At 44.1% G+C, this 24,977-nt stretch overlaps 2 protein-coding genes across 2 annotated transcripts in view; both read left to right on the top strand.

Moving 5' to 3' along the window:
* Positions 1 to 6,301, top strand: part of MYO3A (myosin IIIA) — a 108,986-nt gene extending 102,685 nt beyond the window's left edge. Inside the window, exons 33-35 of the mRNA XM_032182655.1 lie at positions 2,580 to 2,620; positions 4,182 to 4,322; positions 6,187 to 6,301. Coding sequence (XP_032038546.1) covers positions 2,580 to 2,620; positions 4,182 to 4,322; positions 6,187 to 6,301 — 297 coding nt within the window. The remainder of the gene's footprint in view (positions 1 to 2,579; positions 2,621 to 4,181; positions 4,323 to 6,186) is intronic.
* A 2,454-nt stretch (positions 6,302 to 8,755) lies between these two features.
* The window catches only part of GAD2 (glutamate decarboxylase 2), a 35,695-nt gene continuing 19,473 nt past the window's right edge, over positions 8,756 to 24,977 (top strand). Inside the window, exons 1-7 of the mRNA XM_032182080.1 lie at positions 8,756 to 8,831; positions 8,974 to 9,033; positions 9,187 to 9,336; positions 10,337 to 10,570; positions 14,681 to 14,771; positions 15,610 to 15,722; positions 19,781 to 19,896. Coding sequence (XP_032037971.1) covers positions 8,756 to 8,831; positions 8,974 to 9,033; positions 9,187 to 9,336; positions 10,337 to 10,570; positions 14,681 to 14,771; positions 15,610 to 15,722; positions 19,781 to 19,896 — 840 coding nt within the window. The remainder of the gene's footprint in view (positions 8,832 to 8,973; positions 9,034 to 9,186; positions 9,337 to 10,336; positions 10,571 to 14,680; positions 14,772 to 15,609; positions 15,723 to 19,780; positions 19,897 to 24,977) is intronic.

The following is a 24,977-nucleotide window of genomic DNA, read 5'->3' as shown; positions in this document are numbered from 1 at the left end:
GCTAAAACTGCTAGATAATTCCCACCTAAACATACTCTCTAATTGCCTGATTCCTGTATTCCTTTCTGATACAGCATAAAAGCTGTGCCTTTCTGAAAGGAAGCAAGCCATAAACATCCAATTTCAAACTAGATTTGAAATTATTAAAATTCAGAGTTACCCAGCTTGGGACCCTACATCAGGCCAATTTTTACTTTTGTACCCAACCATATGTACATTCATTATATGCATAAGCAACATTTGCACTTTCAGTACCTAGAGGAAATGCCTACTCTCCGTAGTTTCTTTGTAAGTCATGGGAGAAAAACAGGTTCATTTGGAGAACTATTTTGAGTGTCTAAATTAGTGCTCAATCTTGCAGAGAGAGCAAATATTAAAATAGGCTGTATTAGTATGCACACTGTGACTTCCTTTACAAATGTGTCAGATTGTGATTATGAAGGAATTGGCAAATACAAACAGCTCAGGAGACTAATGGATTTGAGTGCCTCTATATATAGAGGTCCAAGTTCAGATACCAAGGTCTGCTTTCCTTTCTTGACTTCAGTGCCCTTAAATATATAGAAAAAAAAAAAGAAAAAAGAAAAGGAAAAAAGAGAGAGAGAGAGAAAGAGCAAGAAAGTAAGCATAATGAGAGAAAATGTAAAAGCAGCTCAAAAAGCAGTTCCAACAAAAAAAGCAATTAATGTCATTTGCTCGAGGTGCCTGTATCTTAGTGACCTATTTTAGCAGCCGGTGAGAGCCCAGCTAATAAACTAACCGTAGCAATTGCTTCTCCTTTCAACAGAAGGTGTCACAAGGGCCTTTAGGGAGAGTTGTGTCTGGCATACCAAAAAAGACAAATACCGCTATATTTTATTATGAGGGCTTTGAAATAACACAGCTTGGGAACAATGATATTCTGAAAAGAAATGAAATCCTTAAAAATACATTGGCACTTAAGAATGAGATTTGTTTTGTGAAAACAAGATTGGTAAGATAAAGGACTGAAGTGAAAGGCATGACACTGAATTCTGTATTGGGAAATGTCTGAGGAGATGTGTAATTCCAAGGCAAATGCATATTTAGAAAGTTGAGACTATGCAGGCAGGAACACTGTATTTTATGAACACAAATTTGTTACATGGCCATCTCCATAGCAGAAAACGGACATCACATCAGTGCAGACAAAAACTGCAGTGATATTGGGGATTTTTTAACAGCAGTTTTGCAAGGTATTAAATATTATTAACTTTGATTTTAGTTGTATTTTTCGCGAGGGTGCGAAAAAGAGAAGCCTGTCTTCCTGACATGAAATTCACTGGTAGGGGAGAGTCAGAATAAATTTATACTACACTGAAATTTATAAAATGGACCTATCAGTTCTGTTCTTGAACATTGGAAAAGTCATTGACCTCTGACTTAGAATACTGGAGAGTAGTCATTTTTTCCCAGCTTTCATGGCTTTTCTGTCTTACAAAAAATCTTGTGATCAACTGCTATTCACACATTATCAAGCCCAGATTACCCAGATTATGGAATGCACTATGAATGCATTTAAAAAAAAAAAAAAAATCCTTTGTTTATGGTCCCCTTCTGCAAAAACAGGTATTTCTCTCACACCACATTATAGATGTTGATTAGACAGCTTCCGTTCTCACTCATCTTTATGCACATCAAATGAACTAAAGTGGTACACCGGTGTAAATGAAGCCTGACAACAGGCCTTTGTTCATACAAGCCACTAAAAGCTTATTTGGGTGGTTATTACTTTAAATCAGTCTGTCATTTTGAAATTATATGTCTTGCACATCTGCCTGCAGACTGAGGTGCATGTCCACCAGGATTCCTGTTTCTCATGGCCTTACAGTGTTACAATGCATAAATTCTAGTAAGTGTTCACTGGTTTGAGAGAAACATAATCAAGGCCAAAATAATACCAAATTTAAGACCATCTGCACTTAAAAATACTGCTTACGTCGCGCTTTAGATGCTGCAACATAATACTCCTCCTGAGTGTAAGAACAGAAATCTATGAGAGATAAGAAATTACTCACATTCCTTATCAGTCTCCCTCCTCTGCATTTCTGGATGTCTCATATCCTAAAGATGATTTTGCCACCCAGCATACTTTTTATTAAATGGGCCTTTGTCAATTTTATCCTACTAAAACTTGTGACGCTGGATTGGCATTAATGAGAACAGGATTATGCCTTCTCCCTCCGTGTTGCCTGTATACATGGAAATTCTCATGGCATCCAGGTAAACCTGCTTCAGGGAGATAGTGTCGTGAACGTCATTAAAACAGCTACAGATACATGGAAGTTTTACTTTTTATTATTGTTGTTCTAATCGCAATTACTTTAGCTTTTTTTTTTTTCCACAGCATTTCAACACATTCCCAGTGACATGTATAGTCACAGAGTCTGAAAAGAGAATTTGCCAGCACACTTCTCTGTGGCTCAACAAATTAAGTTCTCTGTATTTTCATTAAACAAAAAAATATGCAACACTTTCCTACCTAGCATGTTGATGAGTCATATCTTTGCATAAAATTTCCTTACAGTATTTTTTAAATAATTTTGTGCTTTTTTTTTTAGAAATCAATGCAAGATGAAAAACGGAAACCAAGAAAAGAAAGGTAATTTTTTCATTATTTCACTATTGTCATTTTAATTCTCTAGAAATAGTTCCTAGCTGCACTTCAACTAGGAAAATAAAGCATTAAAAAAGCATGGTGATTTGGTGATTCACAGGAAGGGCATCATATACAAAGTTAAACATGCAATTTTCAGCAACAAAAATCCATTATGGAATTCAGTTGTTCAGTTTTACTGCAGCATGGCCCTTTACCATGGCAACACAAGCACAATAATAAGTTAAGATAAGGTCCACATCAAAGATAGTTCTGACACAGAAAATAATTGAAGGTGCTTAAAATTCCAGTCAAAGTAAATGAGCAACCACTTCTTTTTTTGGTAGCAAAAATACAAAGGCTGTTAATTTTCTCTCCTAAAAATATATGACTGTTTGGAAATAGATGATAAAAATGGAAACAGTAAGATATAACAGTAATACATTAATAACAGGCAAAGAGTAGATATTGAAATGTCAGCCAGAAACCTTTCTTCAGTGTAACTAACCTGTTTTGATAGATTTCTGTAGAAATAAACGAAGCAATACATATGGAATCATAGAATCATATATTCTGCCTTCCTGTATTTTAGATCCTCACGTGTGCTGTAGATGTTGTGCACAGCTTCTGACTTATATCTTAGCTCTTTATTGTTTGTGTTTCTATACATAAGCTTTTTGCTGTTCCCCAGTGACCCTGTGTAATGCTATGTTGGCCTCCTCATAGATGCAAGATACTTGAGCACTGTATGAATGGGCTGTTAGTGCTATCCTTGGCTGAGGTTGCAGAATCAAGCTCCATATCTAAAAACACGTATCTTCAATGAAGCTGACATGATATTACATGCCCATAAGATGTGCTCACTGCATCTAGCATCATTAAACCACAGTTTAAATTGTCCTTGATTGTGCCACTACTTCAAGGGCTCACTTAATATCCAAGTCAGTTCTAAGTTACAGCTCTTCTGATACCATTTGGGTCTTGAAAATAATCCACATCTACAGTCATCTTATGTTTAGCAAACAATCATCATCATCATCATCTAGTGTTTCTTCCATCTGGCCTCAGTTTGGTTTCACTCATCTTAAATCTAGTTAAACAGTTTCATGACTGCATCTACTTTCATGTGCTGACTCTGTATTAGTCAAGCACACCAACAGAAATCAAGGAGTTACTTGATTTCTAAAAAAAAGGCAATTGATTACTAAAAAAAGGCATCTTTATGAAAATATTTGATATCTTCCTAAAGGAAAAATCCAAAATAGGCCAGGTGAACTGTACCATAAAGATACCTCTCTACTGAGTATAGTGGCAAAGCCATGCTCTTTCAGTTATATATGTTTGCTTTATAAACATCTAAAAGTCTTTAGCATTGCAAAATTCTACATATCTGCATCACACAGCAGCCACATTCCAAAGACAGATTTCTTGTGTTTATATATTTTTTTCCTTAGACCCTCAACACATAAACAACCAAAAATGGTATTTGTTTGTGTTACTTTTAATGTTGAATCTAATGTTGAAAAGTCAAGTTGTTAACTTGGAGTATTTATTTATTTACTGACAGTCTGAGCAAAGTGCTAGACTTAGATGTCTATTACCATGAAATTTCATCTCCTGATTCCACCTCAAAGGACAGCAGCTCTATCACAAAAAAGAAGAGACATCCAGCTGAGCGCAGGATTTCAACTTTAAGAGCTACTGAACGGTAAGTCATACAAAGTAATAAAAGGAAAAATAAAGGTTGTATATACTCACTGAGAAAAAATGCATATGCATATATACCTGTCTGCAAATTAAAAATAAATAAATAAAATTACACTTTCACATTAGACATAAATCTATTTTTTAATTCATGGAATCTTGCCAAATTAGCATGGAATATGTGGAGCTGAAAACTTGACAAACAGTAGCATGATTTGTCTTCGGCCTGCCAGTTTTGGCTTCCCAAACTCCAGATGAGATGGACAGAGCTCCTGCTGTAAATCTTTGATCTAAAATTGAATTCAACTATAGCAGAATCTAGGAGTTTATTTCTGACTCAGTCCAGCTTTAAGCAGGTTAGATGTGTGCCGAATTTTCTGCCTGCTTTCTGCGGGTAAGACACCTGCTTGACTGCCTCCTCCTGCTCTCCTGGAGCACCATGTGTGTTTACAGCCTGTGGTGGGCACCACCAAGGTGGACAGTCAGGAAAAAACTCTGAAGGGAAGGTCTGCTCTACCTCTTCTCTTCCCACATAGACTTCATAGAGGGTGACCTCTGCTGGGCAAAGGAAATTCGTATTGTTTCATCAATACACAGGCACACATCGCATATACACAGTTATATATATTTATATATCTCCTTCTGTCTTCATATATATAAGAAAAACCTGGAAATGATCTAAGTAAAAGCCTAAGGAAAACACCAAGTCTAAGATGATTACTGAGATTTGAACACATATCAGCAAAAATGTTTGTAGAGCATTTTGTGCCTGTTACTTATTTCACTTTTTGGCATTTTTCATGTGGCATCTCAATTAGTTTTAGAAAGGTGTTGTGAAGGCATGGAATTAAACCTAATAGTAATATCAGGGAATTACCGCACAGTTCACATCTCTTGGAAAATGTTGCATTTCTGGGGTTGTTAATTACTCCAATCTTTAACCCTTTGTTTAGAAAGCTGCAGAATTGTATGAGGTCTGGTAAGATGAATGAGAATTTTGCCACTGAGCTCACTGAAAGGAAATTCAGACCTTGTGCTGCATGCTGTCTGATTACATCCTAAATAGCCAAAATGGAAAAAAAAAAAAAAAATCAGTGTAACTCTTAAATTTACACTCCTTTTGAGGGCAGATTTATCTTTGTCTTAAATTCAATTGATACACATTTCTGCACTTCAGTATCTCTTGAATGGGGCCACCTGGATGTAAAAACTATGCAGTCAATTAGATCTGGAGAAATGAATCATTGAAAGTTTTTTTGGCTGTCTACCTTTAACACTGGTGTAGGACCAGCGGTGCGGCACAGTTGTAGTATATATTTGTGTAGTTATTTCAGACTAATCTCCTTAATAAATAGCTGAGTTTTATTTTTAATCTTACTTCATGGCAACACCTGGTGTTAGGCCACCATTCCAGCCTGTCAGAGTTGGCTTCCCAAGCTGGCTTGCCATCTGAAAAAAAAAAAATAATAATAATAAGACGAAATGGACACTTACAATGAGCTCAACAGGCAGGTTAAACACAGGCCAGACAAACCTACACCAGCTGAAAAACTGGTTCAAAGCCAGTAGGCAAAAACTGCTGCAAAGCACCCACGTGTTCTCAGTGTTTTTATGTCCTTTTATTATGTCCCCTTCGTAGAAGAACATGTTGTTCTCCTGTGTTCGTCTGCTCTCCGGATAATGTGTTTGTTCTAAGGTGCCTGCTTGATGCAGCACGGGGAGATGAGGCCTTGCAAAGTCGGTTGATTTTTTTTTCTTTTTTTCTTTTTTCCTGTCCTGAGGTGGAGGTTAAGCAGTCGATTAGGAATGTTTGCCAAGGTAAATGTTTTTATTTTAATTTCTGAAACACTTCTGTGCTTAATCTCTAGGTCAAGGGTTGCCGAAAGCCCCCTGGAAGAGAGTAAACCCAAAGATAATCCCTATGACTACAGAAGACTGCTGCGGAAGACCTCGCAGCGCCGGCGCCTTATCCAGCAGTTCTAGCTGCTGCTGCTGCTGTTGCTGCTGCCATTTGGCTTTTATTAGCATAATCTTTTTTATCATTTTATACCATGAGCATCTTTTTTTTTTAATCTGCGATGTTTCAAGTTTACGTGTGTGTTCATGTGAATACGAATTACTGTAGTTTACAGCCCATCACCGTTGCAAAGGGACACTGTCAGTCACGTACCATATACTTTAAAAAATAATTAAAAAACAGGTTTTTCTTCAGATACTACTGCTACATCTTAAAATTACTAAACATAAGCAGCTTAAATCAAGGTTACTTTTCTCAGTGCATATCACTTTCCTTTGTGCATTTCATCAGTCTTACCCAATTAAAATAGATCATTTATTTTACAGTTTCCAAGTTAAGCATTCAAATTTCCATATGCACCTTCAGAAAACCTTAGTTATTTTTTCTAATAAATGGTTTTACATGAATAAAAAATTACAAGAACACCATAGGGGAATTTCTGTTTATTTTAGGTTTACAATGCCTAAATTTGAGGATGAACTGTAATGTGGTGTCCCTGTAATGAAACAAATGAATTGATTAATTGGATAGCATACTATAGCAGTTTATTTCATTATTGACTTAACTGTAAAGCCAGTAGCCAGTTTTAAAGGTCAATATTGTGTGTATAATTTTTATGTTGGAGACATCTATTTATGGGAAGTATATCCAGCCCTGTCCTCTGCCTCTGTGCTTTGTGACTAAACGATGAACTTCTAAATCGTGTTGCTTTGTTCTGCTTTGCATTAGATTTTTTAGGAATCTTAATCTCTGGGGTGCCAAGAAAGAAATAGAAAGACGCTCTCTGGTTGATTGCTGCCTAAATGTAATGATCATTCTTAATCAGTTCCACTAGAAATTAAATAGAAATAAAAGCAATAGCCACTGCGTTCAAAATTTCCCCCGATTCCTTATTCAAAAGACCTTATTTCACAGAAACCACGCAGATAATTGCTGTGCTTCCTTTCAGGATTCATAATTGCACGTTCCCAGCTGCAAAACAAGAGAAGGCAAATTTCATGAAGCCCGTATAAAGGCCTGATCCTGCTCTCTTGCTTAGCTCTCCTGAATATTACAATTAGCAGCAGCAAGTCACAGAGATTGGGTTTTTGTTTTCCCCCACCCAGACACTTGACCTTGCCCCAGGGACAGGTAGCAATTACTTCCCAGTCTCGAAGAAGCTATGAGGCCACGGCACTGGGTTAAACTTTGCTGCAATGTAAAATTTGTGATAAATTGTTTAAATTTTGAAATCTATTTTAAAGTTGCTTTCTCATGTATTATTAAAACCGTAAATAAAAAGGCACAAGGCAGTGTGATGTGGTTGGCTGTGTCTGAATTCCACCCAGAAGTGACGAAATAGGGGACTGGGGAACAACAGGGCGAGGTGGGGAAGACCTCGCAGTGGCCTCTTGCCATGGGAAGCTCAAGTGCCCTTCTCCATCTCCCTAAAGTCGATGCCCTCAGAGATGCCCTCAGCTGTGGCAGCCCCCAGGGCTTGGCTGTGGGCTCTGGGTGACGAGGGCTCGCTGCAGGGCACCATATTGGCCTGGTACAGCCTCCCCTGCCTTCCTCCTGGGATCAGGGCTCAAAATCTGTGGGCTCAACACTTGAAATCTGTGGGAGGAAAAGCAGCCACGGTGGGCACGGCTCCTGCAGCCCCCAGGGGAGCTCCGGGTGCCTCCAAAATCGACGTCGGGGAGGCGAGGGGAGCAGGGCTTCTCCTCCTTCCCCCGGTGCAGCCTCCCCAGGCCGCAGGGAGGCCCGGGGAGCCCTCGGGGCTGCCGACAGCTCCGCCAGGAGAGGGAACACCAGGAGAGGGGAGCAGCGGGGACACCGCCACCCGTAGCCCGGCCCGACGGGGCCCCCGGTGGGGCAGCCCCCTCCCCGCCCTGGCAACGCCCTGCTCGCAGCCCTGCCGATGGGGAGAGGAAAAAGGGGCGCAATTTCTCAGCGCTTTCCATCTCACGCCATAGGGGAAGCCTCCCCCGAAGCTCCAGGGGGGGGTCTCAGAGTCAAATCGGGACGGGTAAATAAAACCTTCCCCTCTTTTGCTCGGCACAGCCCGCTGCGAGGGGGTGGGAGGGGGACACAGCCGCCGTCGGGCTGCTCTCCCCCGTGCCGTCGGTGCCAGCCCCGGGGTGGGGGCTCCGCGGCTTCCCCCCTCGCTGCGAGCCGGGGGGCGGCAGCGGGCGGCGCCTGCGGGTCACGATCGCGGCGGCAGCTCCGCGGCGCGGCCCCGGGGGCGCCCACGGGCGCTGCTCCCACCCACGCGTGCCCGGGGCGCCCCCGCCCCTCCGCCGCCCGGCGCAGCCGCACACATTTTGCACGCACATTTCCACGAGCACACACTCAGCTCACCCTCCCCAGGCACACCCGCTCGGACCGCCGGGGCTTGCAGCTCGCCGCTCCGCTTCCCTTCCCTTCCCATCCCCTGCGCCATGGCCAGCCCCGGCTCCGGCTTCTGGCCCTTCGGGGCCGACGAGGGCTCCGCGGCGGCCGAGAGCCCCGGCACAGGTAGGGGGGCACCGGGCGGCCCCGACGGCGGCCACCGGGGCTCCGAGGTAGGGGGTGGGTGGGGGGTCCCGGGGAAGGAGAGGCGGGTGCCGGGCTCGTCGCCCCCCGTCCCCACGGCTGTCGGCCGCGTTTTGTCTTGCAGCGAGAGCCTGGTGCCAAGCGGCGCAGAAGTTGACAGGAGGCCTGGGGAACAAGCTGTGCGGTAAGGGCAGGGCGGCCCCCGGCGGCAGGGGGGCTGGGGGCGGCCGCGGGATGCGCCCCTCGAGCCGGGGAATTGGAAGGGGGGGGGGGAGAAGACGGGACCGGGGGCTGGGGCCGCGGTGCTGAGCCCGTGTGTGTCCGTGTCGCTGTCAAGCTTTGCTCTACGGGGACGCCGAGAAACCCGTGGAAACCGGCGCCAAGGCAGCCCCCGGGGCAGCGGAGCCGCGGCCGGTCTGCACCTGCGACAAAAAACCCTGCGGCTGCCAGAAAGCCGACGTGAATTACGCCTTCCTGCACTCAACAGGTAACGGAGCTCCCGGGGCGGCGGCGCGGCTCTGAAAAAGACCGAAAAAGTCCCCAAAAAAAAAGGATGCTGCGAGCGGGGAAGTGCCGCGGCCGGGGGGACCCGACGGGGCGAGGAGGCTCCGTGGAGCGCCCAGCCCCGGCCCCGAGCCCCGCCAAACCCGCTAGAAATAAAGAAAAAAAAAAATCCCGAAAAAAAATGAAAATTAAAAAAATAAATTAAAAAAAACAGCATAAAATAAATTAGCCCCCCGGCGTGCTGGAGCCTGCAGGTCGCTTTTTTATACGGGGCAGCGACAGCAGCGACCTTCCCGTTGGAGCGCCTGGGATGCGATTAAGGGTGGCGGCGAGGAGGGAGAAGCAGGCTCGCACCGCTTGACTTCAGCTGGGGGTATTTATTTTTGTCTTTCCCCTTTTCGCTTGTGCTGCAGCCCCCGGGTACCCTCAGCTGCCCCAAGCAGGGCTTTGAGGGCACCGCTCAGCCCCGTTGAGCGGTACCGGGTGCGTGCTGCTGGGCTGCCCGGCATCGCCCCCGAAAAAGGCGTTTGGTCATCAACAAGTTCCCTGCCAAGCCTTACGCTGGGCACTCGCGAGGAAGGTCTTTTATTTTTGCAAGGCAAATGACAGGTTTTCGAGTGCTTCTTGTAACATTTATTTTCCAGTCCTTGTTTTTCCTTTTTTTTTTTTTTTTTTTTTTTTTTTTTTTCTGATCGTTTTCCCTTTTTTTCTTGTTTACCTGCTCTCTTTCATAGTCATAAAAATTGGTCTGAAATATACTGCAGGCAAAAATTGCTGTTTTAGTAGGAAATGAAAATCTAACTAAATCTCTGAAAACGATCCTTAAAATATGATCTTACCAAATTGCTTACTAAATAAAAATAAAATCCACTTTTACTGAACACAGAGAAAAGATTTCCCAGACATAAACGTGAGAAGCCTGTGCCCAGTATCTGTGTGTAAGGTCATAAAACGAAGTTAACTTTTCCTTTCTCCGTTCCCAGACCTTCTGCCAGCATGCAACGGAGAAATAACAACGATGTCTTTCCTCCAAGACGTTGTGGACATTTTACTTCAGTATGTGGTGAAAAGTTTTGATAGATCAACAAAAGTTATTGATTTCCACTACCCAAACGAGCTGCTCCAAGAATATAACTGGGAACTGGCAGACCAGCCACAAACCTTGGAAGAAATTTTATTGAACTGCAGGACAACCCTGAAGTATGCAATTAAAACAGGTAATAGCCGCCCTCCTTTTCTACCCGGTATGGTCTCATCCAGTGATTAAAGGCGTCGTTTCATTTTATCGTGAAGCATCAGAGATGCGAGCAGCCCCTGTATTTTGCCAGCTGCAGGCAGTTTCTATTAGGGACAGGGATCGCTTTCCTAAACGATGTAAAGCCCTCGCAGCCCCGTGGCGGTGGTGGTCGGTGCAGCCTCACACACCCTTTCTAATTTAAAATAATTCCTCCGTGTGTTGGGGCTGTCGAGCGTGGCATTTGTCAGCCACCTTCGCAACTTCCCTCCGTCCTTTTTTGTCCATTTTGCTTGGTAGGGGCTGGGACCGGGTCTGCTCCTCTCAGACATGGCGATGCCGAGCACAGGGGTGGCTGGGGCATCCCTTCAGGGAGGGCACAAGAGACCAGGACCACCCCATTTAGCGGCCAAAATTCCAAAATCTCAATAAGCATCCTATAAGTGCGAGCGCCCAGCGGCCATTTTCCACCTCTCTCCCCTTACCTGCGTGAGGACATAAAACCTGGAAAATTTGGCAGAAGCGTCTGCAGGATTTATATTGTGGTGGGTTGGGTTTTTTTTTTTTCAGACTCAAGGAATAAAAATGATCCCCGAATTGTTTCAATAGCCGGTTTTTGTTCATTTTTCACTGGGGGTGAGTTGATTCCTGCCTGGGCAAGCTGGGGCACGGGGCCTGCCCACGCGTGGGGAAGCCCCAGGTCCCCACCTGGGGCCACCTTAAATAAAACGCCAAGGAGCAGACAAAAAGCACAGCGGCAATTACAGCGGGACTGGGAAATAACGCGGGGTGCTGAGAGCTCTTAGTGGGAATCTGAATTGCTGAGAAATTGCCTAAAAATCAGTGCGTGCCAATTACCGAGAGAGACAAAAGGCTGCTTTGTGAATCGAGGCTGCGGGGAAAACAAAAACCAAGTTTTGTCACCTTTTGGGAACAGACTGATCCCAGTAACCACTGGGGTGGATCTTTGTAATCCTCTTCGTTTAGGGGCGGCAATATCCAGCTGGGTGCTTTTGATATACAAGTCTGGTGCTGTCACAACGTCTGAAAAATACCAGAATAAATAGTTGGGTAAATGATATCCACCGGTACACAGTCGATGAGTCCAGTGATCCTTGTGATGTGTCTGGACAGGGTGTAGGAAACATTTTCCCTGAACGCTGTGAAACATGGGGTCTGTGAATCTGTGAAATCAAAGAATAGGGTTTCTTGAGCAATTTTCGTTAACCTGCTTTGTGAAAGCCTGTTTCACATAACTGAGCTATTTTCTGCATCCAAAAAAGACCCTTCAAAATAGCGTTATCGGTTCCCTTGCCTAAATATGCGAGACTTTCCCTTCTTTGCATTTTTTGTTGTTGTTGTTTTGATGCAAATTGCACTTTCCAGGCTAGAGGAGCAGTGCTGGGGTGGCAGGGCTGGGAGGCACGAAATGTGCCGGATTTCCACTCAACCCCGTTTATTCAGAGTAAAACACTTGAAATGCCCTCAGAGAGGTGAGGTTTCTGGAAAAGAAATCGCATTGCCTCGATTAGCCTTGGGGCCACAGCCAGCACCCCACAGCCTGGCACTGACACCCGGTGGGGATGTGAGGGGCCAGAGGGCCAGGTGCCTGGCTGAGGGGCTGCAGGAGGAAGGCACCCGCTCCTCTCCGCTTTCCCCTGCCATGTCTGTCCATCAGGGATGTGGTGGAAGCGGGTTTGTGAGGGCAGTGTGTGGTGTGGTGTGGTGTGAGCGTGGCCCTGGCCTGTCACAGCCCTGGCCCGTCACCTCACGATTTATCCAGGGGTGCGTGTGAAGGCATTGCATGTGATAAACCTCTCGGTGTGGAGCACAGCTCTCCCACCGCCCCCATGTCCTGTGTGTCTGTCATGGTCACCGCTTTGTTCCTGACGGCCAGGACAAACGAAGCGCCTTTCAGGCAGGAGGCACCCGAGCCCTGATTTTTGAGCCCCTCTCACAAGCTCATCTTGCCCGGAGCCTGCCTGCCAAGCAAAGCCGCAATTTTCCGCAGCTCGCTCACGTACTGGGGTGCCACAGGGATGGAAATCCCCGGCGGCTGGGACTGGGGTCAGGCTGGCGAAGTGGGTTTGTGGCCGTGGCATGCTGAGGATGCGTTGCAGAAGAGCGGGGCACTGAGGGAAGGCGTCTGTGCAAGCAGCAGCTCCTTCTCTGGAGATGTCACTGCAGGGAGGGGACGTTACTACAGGGAGTTGTTACTACAGGGAGAGCGCTGCACCCCCCTCCGTGCTCCAGGGCAAGGCTGTCGCATCCCGCCCCTGTAGCCAGCCCCTTTCGTCCCCAAAGCGTGAGGTGGGCTGTGAGGTTTCCGTGAAGAAACAGGCAGTGACAGCGAGGGTGTCCCCTGGGGCTGGGTGCTGACAGAGAGCTGCTGAGATGCCGCCGTGGCTGCAGATAGGAATTCTCTCGTTCCGCAGCTTTTCAAGGTGGATTTATTTTGTAAACAAGAGTCTTTTTCTGGCCTCTTCGAGTCTTCTAAAAATTCACCAAAGGCTTTCAGCACATAATTCCTTGCTGATTTCTGGCAGAAGTTGGGAGCTAGCTAGGAGCTTGGCTGATGTTGAACCCGAGATACAAATACTGAAATCTCAAAAATAAATAAATAAATAGATAAAACAGAACATCACGGGGGAAATGCAGAGCCCCTGGTGCAGGACGGCTGTGGCTGTGTGTGGCTTTGATGGCAGTAGCAAGGCACACACGTGCCCCAGAGCCACCCACCCAAGGGGAGAGCAGGGGCCAGATCCTGCTCTTGCTGCTGGGTCTCTGGAGGGCTTCGCCCACATGCCCCAGGCGGCACTGGTGGGGGAAGGAGGCAGCTCAGGGCAAAATGCAGCCAAACAGGCCAGAGAGAGCACCGGGTTTGTCACAGATAAAGGATGCAGGGACTGGATTTGGTTCCCCCCCCCCCCAGCCCCTCATCCCTGTGCTCTGCCCCCAGAGCCCAGCCAGTGCCTTTGTGCGCAGGGAGCTGGGATCCGGGAGTGATTCCCTGTGCTGCTCCATGAGCCGCGTGTCTGTGCCTGATAAGGGACCACCGGAGACCAGAGATAAGTTTTCCCTCGGTTCTGGGTCTGCGTTTCCTCAATCATCTTGCTCTATCTTTTGTTTTCTGTGGTGGCAATAACAGAGCCTCGTCTGCGGGTCAGGACAGGTGTTTTTGAGGCAGAAGAGGCTTTCCTTCACGTCAGACAGCATTTAGATAATTGTTAACCTTCCTTAATTTGTACTGGTAATTGTGCCACTTAACAGCAGCTTGCAGGGAACAACTAGAAAAAAGACGAAAAAAAAGGGGGGGAGTTTTAATGGTTTCTGTTCCTTGTTTTAATGTCTCCAGACACATTTTTAAGAAAAATCTCTGACGGGATTTTGGAAAAATATCTGGAGCCAATTAGATTAACCACATAAATGGACAATCAGCCCATTGAGGATATTCTTGTGCATCCTCCTGATGTGGCAGCGATGCTGGTTTTGTTTAAAATCACAATTGCAAGCAGCCAGGCTGTTGTAATTGCAGCTTGGCAGGGAAGAAATGACAAGTACCGCCACCTTCCCTGCCATCTTCCTGCAATCATCAGCCTTTGAGTCATGTGCAGAGCAGTCACCAAAATGTTCCATTTTCTCATTTTGCCCCATCTATTATAATCATTAGCCATTCATCACTGATGTTATATGTACTGGCAAGCTCCTCAGATGGTGTCTCGTGCGTGCCTTTCAAACCTAGCCAGGCACAAACCCATTCGGTGACAACATGTGACACACGACCAGGAGTGAGCCGCTGTTTTTGTGAGGCACCATCAAGCTCATTTTCAAGGCACATTGAAAGAATAATGGGGGATGCCGGAATGCATTATTCTGTGCTCAGTGAAATTACTCAGATTTACTTCATTTGGAATGAGAAAGAAGAGAAATCCTGCCTTTTCCAAAATATATATATATATATTTGCTGTTTGCTTTATTTCATACCTTGAAAGCACTTCCTTCTGTATAGAAATCCTTAGGTAAATACACTGCTCAGCACTGAATAGTTCCAGTCAGTCATCAGCCTTTTGATAACGTTTTCCGTTTTATGCAGGGCATCCTAGATATTTTAATCAACTTTCAACTGGATTGGACATGGTTGGGTTGGCAGCAGACTGGCTGACATCAGCAGCAAACACTAATATGTAAGTAGCAGAATTTTTTCATGATATTAAATATCATTTTACAGTTATACTGTACAGTATTAACTGGTATAGCTGAATGGAAACAGGAATACTTTAATGTTAAGCGTGCTAGAAAAACTGTTGTCTGCTTTTTAAATGATTGCCCTACTTATTTACATGAAGATTTCAACATTGTTCTGTAGACTGTCTTCTATGAAATTCCATCATAGAAATATGATGTCGGCTTTTCTAACCCCTCAAAATGTACAGAAAAATTATTCTAGTGTTTTGCATGCATAAATATGTGAAATGGAAGGTGTGCTAAGAGAACAGTTGCATTAATATGGGGGGGTAGGTATAATTCATACTCAGAGCACTTAGAGCCATTGCTTTCTGTAAAAAGGAGGTGCAGAATTTAAAATGTTTTTGGTATTTTTTGCACTAAGGGGCTAGGAAGCATTTTTGTGCACTTGCTTTATGAACAGCTTTACGAACTGTCTTGTCATCATGAACAGGACTGTTAATGTGCATGCATCTAGATATGCAAATAGGTTTTGGCAAGGCAAAGGTCTGGTTCTGGCCAGCAGCTCTTGAATTCAGGACAAAGCCTTGAGCCTGGAGGAGGTGGGCATGATTTGTTTCACTGAACTGGGTAGAAACAGAGTGTCCAGTGCTCTTGGCATTTTTCCTTTTAGAAATCTGACACGAAATCAGAAGAAGATTATCAGAAGTGTAGTAAAACAGAACTCTACCCAGTGCAAGATAGAGTGTATTGTGGCTATAATGTAATGTAATATTGGTAACAGATGTGTTAGTGTTGTAGCTCAAAGCATTAAATATGGACATTACTACATTTCAGGTTCACCTATGAAATTGCTCCAGTGTTTGTACTTTTGGAATATGTCACACTAAGGAAAATGAGAGAGATGGTTGGCTGGCCAGGGGGCTGTGGCGATGGGATATTTTCACCTGGTACATGATATTTCAAGCTTTCTTTATTTTTCAGACTATGCTATGTGACATCCCCTGTAGTTGGAGATCAAACATCATTAAATATGCATGTTCAAGAGGACACTTGCTAATAACCACCAGTGGCCTCTTTGAGATAAAGTATTGCATGTTTATGAATTTCAGGGATGTGATTATGAGAGTCTGTTTGAGCAAATTGCACTGCATTATAAGCAGCTGTAATGGCACATGGGAAACGTAATCAGAAGAGACATTGCCTTGCAGTTTTGCTTTGCCCCCACTTTCCATGGATTACATGAAACAGAAGGAATATTGTATTAATAACGGAGCAAAGAAACACAACAATGCTGTCCATCACTGCAGGGGGAATTGGAGTGAGGAGGGAAAAATGTAGCATGCCTTTAAGCAAATTGAGTGGATGGGTAGGATCCCACCCATGTTACAGTTTGCATTTAGCTTTCCACATGTGAGCTGGCCTTTGGGGCTCAGTGGGGGTACCTGGGTGGCTCGTTACCCTGAGTTCTTGAAGGCTCAGAAACCTGGTTCCTTCAGGGCACATCAATAAGGCAAAAAATTAGTGTAATTAACTGTGGAGAAATAATTGACTCTTAACACATATTACATTGTTAATTTTTTTTAATCATTCCACTTATTCTTCATTTTTACTTTGTCACCTCCTATCTCACTCTGGAACTTTGTTGCTAAAAATTTTGGCCTATCTGTCTCCCCAGACTGAAATAAATAAATAAATAAATTACATTAGGCAGAGCATCTTGGCATGTCAAAAGAGAACAGACTGATAGTTCGTGGGGAAGGAGGTCTTCTGGAAAAAAATGTTCATTGACCTATTAGAGAGGAAAAGAGCATTTGGACTGTCAAGCCAAAGGAAAGACCTTACAGATAACAGCCTAGGATGTATGAGCCTCCAAGTGCACGAAGGATGAAGTTCATGCTGTGTGGAAGATCAAACAAGACTCATTTGCTGCTGACCTCTGGCATCTGAATGCACATGAAGGAGGTGGTGCAGGAATTTTGGGTTGGTCCTTTCCACAGAGGTGGAGAAAAAGGCTAGGAGAGTTTACATTATTTCTCATTGAGTCCTTATGTAAAAAACAGTGAGAGCAAAAGCTCTGACAGCTTCTACTGTAGTGCTTAGAGGTCCTGACCAGAGCCATGATCTGGAGATCATGATCCATCACGCAGGACAGCATCTAAACATGTATCATGAGCCCAATTCCTAAGACAATGTTTTTTGAAATGTAACACTGATTGGTCACTATCCTGACCTGACAAAGTACATCTGGTATTCAGGTCCTCCGTTTTCAGGTTTCAGCCAGGATAGCCCTGCCAGGCTGGCAAGGGACCTAGTGAGGGAGAGGAGAGCAATAGCAGTGCTGCTCGGCAGGACGGGATGGGCAGAGGCTGGGCACAAATCTGCCCCAATCTGGTACGCTGTGCTTGAGATACATTTCCTGACTGATGCTATCTGCCTCGGGAGGAGAGAGATCCAGGTCTGACGTCTGCAGAGCTAGGATGCTACCTGGCATGACGGATGATGGAGCTGACTTCATTCAGCTGTAATGCCGATGCTCTCAGGAGCAATGTAGCAGTAGGAAGAGAAACAAACACAGGGGGGAAGGGGGGATGTGTCTTCTGTGTTTCTGAGCTTGTTCTCTGAGCTAAAAGTAAAGGCTAATAAATTCATGTCTCTAATTCTTCTTCTCTTCTATCTGACTAAGCAGCGGGTATCCCCAGTTCCCAGCCATGCAAGCCAAAATAGGTCCTGAGGCAGCCAGAGCTGGGGCAGGCAGTTTTGGGGCCACCAGCAACACCAGGACAGGCTTTCTAGCAGGCACATGTATATGTAATGTCTGGTTTGTGGAAAGTTCATGTTTCTAATTCACTCTTTAAAAGGAGCAATACCCAGGGTGCAAGTTCTGCTTTCTTAGACAATAATCAAAATCACTTTATGCTGTCTCCTCTTTTCAAACCATCACAGCTTCCAGTGAAGACAGAGAAAAGGTTCTTGCTCTCTGCATTCTCTGCAATGAAATGTACAGTATCGATACGTGCAAAACATAAAGGCCTGATTAGGATCTCCAAATTTTGTTGGTGTGTTTTGTTGCCTGCAATTAACGGTGGGTGTAAACACAGCTGCAGAATTAAAGGCAGAATGTGGGCTCATTAATAAGTTTAAGGTAAAATGGCTAGGTAATAAATAGTAGGAAAACCTGGAAACCTAACATTTCAGTCTTGATTCTTTTGACACCGAGCCAGTGACTTTGGACAAGATAGGCCAAATTTCTTCAACCTGGACGCCTTAGATCAGTCACCTAAATCATCAACAGTAGCTGCTGCATGACATCTGCATGTTTTAGGGACAGGAACCTGACCATTTCCTCTAAATCTCTCCATTTCTCATTTTGTCATTTGTCAAAAGAGGTGTAGAAGTATTCTCATACCTCTCAAGGTATTTGAGAGAGGAGGAAAAAGCAGCCCCCTGGTCTGTGCTGAGCCCCATACCAGCAGTGCCATTTCTCTGTTCACCTGGATTCACACCAAGGCCCGTGTGGTCAGGGAAAGCCCAGAGCAGGGGTGGCCTCACTGCAAAAGCATAACTAGGACACTGGGTAGAAGTGAAGGGCAATGCACAATTTCTGTGAGCTCTGGAAAGCAATATGTATACTTCCAGCAGGATAAATACAAATCATGCATGAGTCAAAGCTATGTTAAATTTACCAGCACATGTAGTCTGCTGGTATAACATGTTGTAATGTCACTGCTTTCAGCAGAGATATCTTGATGTGTTTAGGGCATGGATTTTATTTTATCTCTCTTTGGCTGTCCAAGCATTGGGTATCTACCCTGGGCCCATTACAGCAGCTCCTGTCTATTCAAGGGAGAGGGGTGGATGCATCTGCAGTGCACAGCATTCCAGCTACTGCTGAGAGCTACCTTAGGATGAGCTGAGCCATCCTCTGGAATTGTCTGCCTCATGCTCTTCACTCTATTTTTAGATGGATGAAAGTTAGGTTGCAGTCAGACCTGTTCACTTAAAAGCCTAAAACCATAATCAGTATACACTTTCTCTTTGTATAAATATATATGCATAAGCATCGATATAGAACCGATCTGTATATATATGCACTATATATACAGGATAAAACTGATGGGTTTTATATATACATGTATGTTTGTGTGTGTGTGGCTGTGTGTGTTCATATGTAAAAGTACCCAGACTCTGCCTCAGGTTCTGCATTATATTCCCATAGTGCTCATGCAGTATCGATGTGTAGTCAAACGCTGCTTGACTGTAGGCACAGAGGCTCAGTAAAAATCTTAGAAAGGAAGAATGAAAAGCATGCTTTTAATGGATGCATTGATAATTTAAATACAGAAACAAAATACTGTAGACCTGTCAGCTGATGCTTGAAATGGGTGTTTTAAGTAAATGTACCTCAGGGATTTTAAGGACAGAGTTAGGGAAATGTGATTTTTTCCCCTCGCTCCCATCAGGACAAATGAAAATAAAAATATATTTTGGAATGACACTTTTTCCTTTCTCTTCCTTCTCCCCCTTCAGTTATCCAGAAGGCAGTATTCATTGGGACACACTGTGTGGGTTTCTTCAGAACCAGGGCATGAAATATCACCCTGCTTTGGGAAGGGAGAGCATGGGTTAGGTCGCTCTTGGAAGCCTCCTACGAAGTTGCCTTGTGGTGGCATGTGTGGAAAGGAATGGGGTTATTGTGTAGGTGGCATATAGAAAGATAAGATTGGGGACTAAAGGAAAAATGATGGGAAAAAAAAAATAGGATAAAAGGAAACTCCAGTCACTTTTTTTGCAGTAGTGCTTTATGCATAAATTGTTACCCAGGTGTAGTAGATCTGTTATTGTACAACCCAGCTGTGAGGGACCTCAGGATGAAGAAACCACATTTCTGCTCTTGGGCAGAAACGTTAACATTAGAGTGAGGAAAACTGTAGCAAGACTTATCATTTGTACTGGAATGGTATTAAAATGCATAGAAAAAGTAACAGTGTATTACTGTGGACTCCAGGTGGTGCCATATCTAACATGTATGCTATGTTGATTGCACGTTTCAAGATGTTCCCAGAAGTTAAAGAAAAAGGAATGGCAGCTATTCCCAGACTGGTTGCCTTCACATCTGAACATGTATGTGTTTCTGTTTTTTTCCTATCTGGTATACCTGTTTGTATGAATTCATGACAAAGAAAATAGCTAAAAAAGAGTTGGTAGCCAACTGTCTTCATTTCTATTATTCCTTCAGTGGGAATGAAAAAATGGGAAGGGGCTGGCTTCTCGATAAGTGGAGGGATGAGCTGTGGACTTCTCTTTGGCTGGAATCCAGGGACAGAAGGCTCTATAAACCATTGCCCTTCTTTTTATTCTGCCTTGGGTCTCTACCAACACTGATGTGGATGGGAAGGACCACAGCAAGCAGTGAGAGCTCAGCATCGGGCTTCTGATTATCTGGTGTTTGGGTCCTAGAATCATAGAATGGCTTGGGTTGGAAGGGACCTTAAAGATTATCGCACTCCAACCCCCCTGCCATAGGCAGGGATGCCACCCACTCGATCGGGTTGCCCAAGGCCCCATCCAGCCTGGCCTTGAACACATCCAGGGATGGGGCATCCACAGCTTCTCTGGGCAGCCTGGGCCGGTTCCTCAACATTCTTACAGTGAAGGATTTCCTCCTAATGTCTAGTCTGAATCTGTCCAGTGACCCGGATCCCTTGGGGACAGCAGATCCCCATGCCTCAGAGTACTTCTAGCTGACCCGACCCTGCTGTTCCTTCGCAAGAGGGTGATAACACATGTGAAGACAGTTGTATTAGAGTGCTCTGTGTAGAACCAGCAGCTGTGGCATGCTGTGGGGCACTGGGCTTTGCTGTGGGTCTGTCTCTGAGTGAGGCCGTCAGCATACCAGGGTTCGCTGCAGGCACCAAGAACTGGTTGTGCTGAATGGGGGTTTCTGAGGTGAAGGGAGGTGGGTGTCAGGGGACCGGAGTGCCCATGTGGGAGAAATGTGGGTTTTTGCTTGTATAATAACCATGTTTTCTGTCATGCTAAGTCATGTTTCTGTGTGTATTGTGGGGATTATTTGGACTTTAGGGCCATTTAAAACTCCTTGCAGCTTATAATGGAGAATGTGCGTGCAGGATGAAGCGGGGGGGAAAAGGGTTGTACTCAGTAAGGGCTGTGAACTGTCTTCAGGCTTCATGGTCCATTTCTAAATTTCTTTTCAGCAAGGTGGGCTTGGCCACCAGGACTCTTTGATGACTGAGCTCAGCAGGACACCATCCATGCTGGGTGACTACATCTGCCTGGCTGCCTTTTTTGACTTATCAGAGAGTGTGTTTCCAGTCTGTGCAATTGAGAAGAGCTCAGTGTCCTAACAACTGATCAGAAATACTTGGGAGGCAATCCCTCCAAGCATGCCTTTCATGGCATTAGGATGAGATACAATACAGAACGGCAGGCTCCACGTTGCAGAATAATTGCCCCCAAAGCAGTCGGACAAAAAATATTCTATGAGTATGTAGCAACTCTCCAAAGTTCGCTGCACAGCTAGAGATCCATTATTCATATGAAAGTTACAAACCTAATAAGTATTGCAAATAAGGTTCAGCATGATTATTTAAAATAACAAATCCTATTAATCATTAGAGAATTTCATTGTATTCATAGCATTGGGATATTAAACAATGAGCCAAATTGTGCTATCAGTCTCAAAATAATGAAATGAGCTTTAATAATTGTGTTTTCATGCCAAGGAAGAAGCAGCTCCCTTAGCAAATTAAACATTCCAAAGTCAAATATACCAGTGAATCCACAGGCTAGCATCTGAAATGTTACATTTTAGAAGTAGCCTGAAATTGCAGTTTTGTCCTTTCCTCAAGCAAGTTTTTATAAAGTATGTAATAGCACATCTTCTAGGGAAGATGAGAAACCAAGCTAAGTGAAGGCAGGAACATTTAACTCTTAATTACCCAGCAGGCAGGGATCAAGGTTTAACCTTCAAAATAGTAGAGACTGTTAAAGGAATTGCAGAAGTCTATACAAAACAATCCGTTTTTAGTTAGAAAATGTCATGCAGAACATGAATAGACAGTAAGATACAAGAATGGCATTTGTATCATTTATCATGTCATGCTGATCTTCTGCTTCCTTTCAAATTCCCCAGTCTGATTCTACTTTCTCCCTGCCACAGTTGGATGCTGTTGTACGATGATGACCACAGAACAAGCAGTCTTTAAATGGCATACTGTCGTTTCCCCATGATCTGCACATAGCATGATAGTAAACAAAGCTTAAAGTCACTGTATCTGCTTAGAAACATTGAGATTTTTTTCTTGAGATTTTTCAGTCGGAAGCAAAGATTCCAGTATCAGCAGTTTTCAGACAAGAATATCAGCATCAAGGACCAGACTCTATTTTAATTTCTGCCAATCTAGAGTTTCCGTTATTATAAATGAGTGAAGTTACTCCACAGTTGCCACCAATATTACAGGAATCAGAATCCAGCCTCAGTCTGATGCCATGATGGTTTCAGCTGCCAGTGGAGAAGAAGGGAAGGGAGAAGTAATTTGCAGCTCCTCAGTAATTCCCTTCCTAATTTAGGAATCATCATGTGCCTAAATTAGGAGCCTCACTCCCTGCACAATCAATCAGTGAAGAGAGGCATCTCTGGGGTGAAACTCAGAGCATCCAAATTAGGAACGTAAATGTTGCTTAATTTAGATATTCTAAATCACCTTCAGGAGGGGTTCACCTACTTCTGTGCATTAACCATACAGAGACACCCATCTCCTGATATACACAACCTACATTGGGTGCCTAAAGTAGGTTATGTGACTACTCCAACCCTGCACCTGCCTGATAAGCAGCTTTTCCCCAGGCTGTTCAGTAGGACTGTGCCATCTCTTACACTCTGATTCTGTTCATTTCTGTTTCACCAGGGACAGTGAAGTACATTATAACTGCTTAGGCTGGGCTTGGCTCGGGTATAATTGCAGTGAGGTACACTTGCACTCAGAACTTAATTTAGTCCTCTGTGTTCACCATTTCATCATCAGTCATTCTTGATTCTGCACTGGTGCAGGAGCAGAGTGATGTCCTTCAAGGCAGCTGTTCTGGACTGCTTGTGACGCAGGAGACCTTGTCTCAGATGGGTAAAAGTGATGGATGCCAGTTGTAGAAACCTATTTTAGTCTATCGTTCCACACACAATGAAAAATCTAAGGTTAAGGCCTCCTCCTATGTCCCCGTTGCATCAGCTTTAGGTTGGTGTGAGTGTTCAGATGAGCATGTCCTTTTTTTTGCCTTCTCAGAATATTTTAATTGATCCATTTGTCTACAAGGCAAGTGCTATTGCATTTTAACCACTCCAACTAGCACTCTCCTAGACAGCATCTGGCAGTAACTGGGAATAGCATGGATCAGAACATCCCTGGAAGGTGAAAAGGACAAAGTCACTGTACTCTGAGGAGAAAAGGGCTGTGGAGAGGAAAAGTTTAGATGCAGAGAACTAGCCAGATTCCCATTACAAAGCAGTCCTTGGTCCTTTTATCCGGTTAGAAAGCCAGCAGGGCATGGAGAGGCTCTTGCTTCCTCTGGCATCCCCCATTGGCATGGCTTTTGGGGTGAAGAGGCTCCTGCCTGCGGCTTCACTGGCAATACAACTCCAGCAGCCACTGGCTGTGGTGGGAGGATCTGGTGACCACTCAGGTATAAGAAGTCAGACCTGTAGACAGACAGACATAGCCACAGGGACCTCATCATCTGGGGGAGAGCTGGGAGCAGTGGCTTGACCATGGTGGTAGGGTAGCACCCTTGCATGGACAGTGCGTGTAGCATCCCCACAGCGATCAGATTAGTGGAGGCAGTTTGTGATAAATAGCTGCTTCAGCTTCTTGCACGCTGATTTCCCTTCGTGGACAAGGCCCATTACATACAGGGAGTATAGAAAACTACACTAGTAGCTGCAGGAGAAGGATATTTTTTGTCTGAACAGTTGCTGAAATCTAGCACAGAGATTGCTGGCTATAAGACAGAAGGAAATGAAAATTGACTTCTGTCCCAAAGCAGACAGTTTGACAGACCTCCCTTTCATACAGACTTCAAAAGAGTCTGATTTTGTTTCACTGTAGATAGGAAAGCCAATCTCTTTGTCCCAGCATTGCTGTGACACATGATGTTGCTCTCTAGCCAGGTTCCTTGGAGGCAACCTTCAAAGCAATCCAAGTGCGGCCAGTGTGTCAGGGCTTCCAGGGAAGGTTTGAGAGGCCTGGAGAGCCCATTTTCCATTTGGTGGCATCAATTATGAACCCATAAGATACACTTCTAAGCGCATAGAGTAAGTAGGGAGTGGTATTGTTTCCTCACAAGGAAATTAAAAATCAAACTTGAGGATTCAGGCATTCTTCCTTTGCATTCCCTAATATTCAATAACTAGAAAGGTTTTGATTATTTTATTATTATTATTATTATTATTTATTGGTATTCAAAGCCAGAGGGAAACAGTAAAAAAGCTGGTGTTACTTGAGGAGCAACTTAATTCAAGTAACTCCATTCAAATCAAAGTAAAACTGTTCTCCAGAAAAAACAACAGTCTGGAGCAGCCTATTTCAAAGCAGGTATTAGTCGTGTAGGTCTTACCCTTCTTCTGGTCAGTATTTCTTGACTTTTACATTCCCACAAAACCCTTGTGAGCTCAGTGCAACGTTTCTTGTCCACAGGTAGCACTATAAAACTATCAGCACTGGAAAAAAGCAAGTTGTGAGTCTTGCTGGATTAGTAAAGGACTATTGAGTGACATCTTTCAAATATGCAAAAGGTCAGAGTATTAGAATGTTGTGCAGAAACATTAATATATTAATTTCTTTCCTGATGTTAGCAACTAAGTTTAAAAATTGAATAGCAGTAGCTAAAGGAAACAATAGCAAACATATATCATAATGGTGTATTTAAAATGTGGGACACGGTACACTTTTTTTGTAGGCAACTGAAGGAAAATCTATAGCTTACAACGAGACTTTAGAGGTAGGATTTATGTCACTTAACTTTAATCACCGAAAGTGTAAACATTTAATCTGAGTTAGTCTATGCACTTTTTATAGCCAATAAAAAGAGATAGATCTGCAGAAGACAACTCATCCCGGTCTAAAATTGGTGCCAAAGCCTCAGGGATGCAGTGCCTTCTGGAGGTACCACTTCTTCCCCACTACTAAGGG

The sequence above is a fragment of the Aythya fuligula genome, chromosome 2, assembly GCF_009819795.1.
Source record: "Aythya fuligula isolate bAytFul2 chromosome 2, bAytFul2.pri, whole genome shotgun sequence".
In the NCBI taxonomy this organism is placed as follows: domain Eukaryota; kingdom Metazoa; phylum Chordata; class Aves; order Anseriformes; family Anatidae; genus Aythya; species Aythya fuligula.
This window is presented reverse-complemented; position numbering and strand designations above follow the sequence as displayed.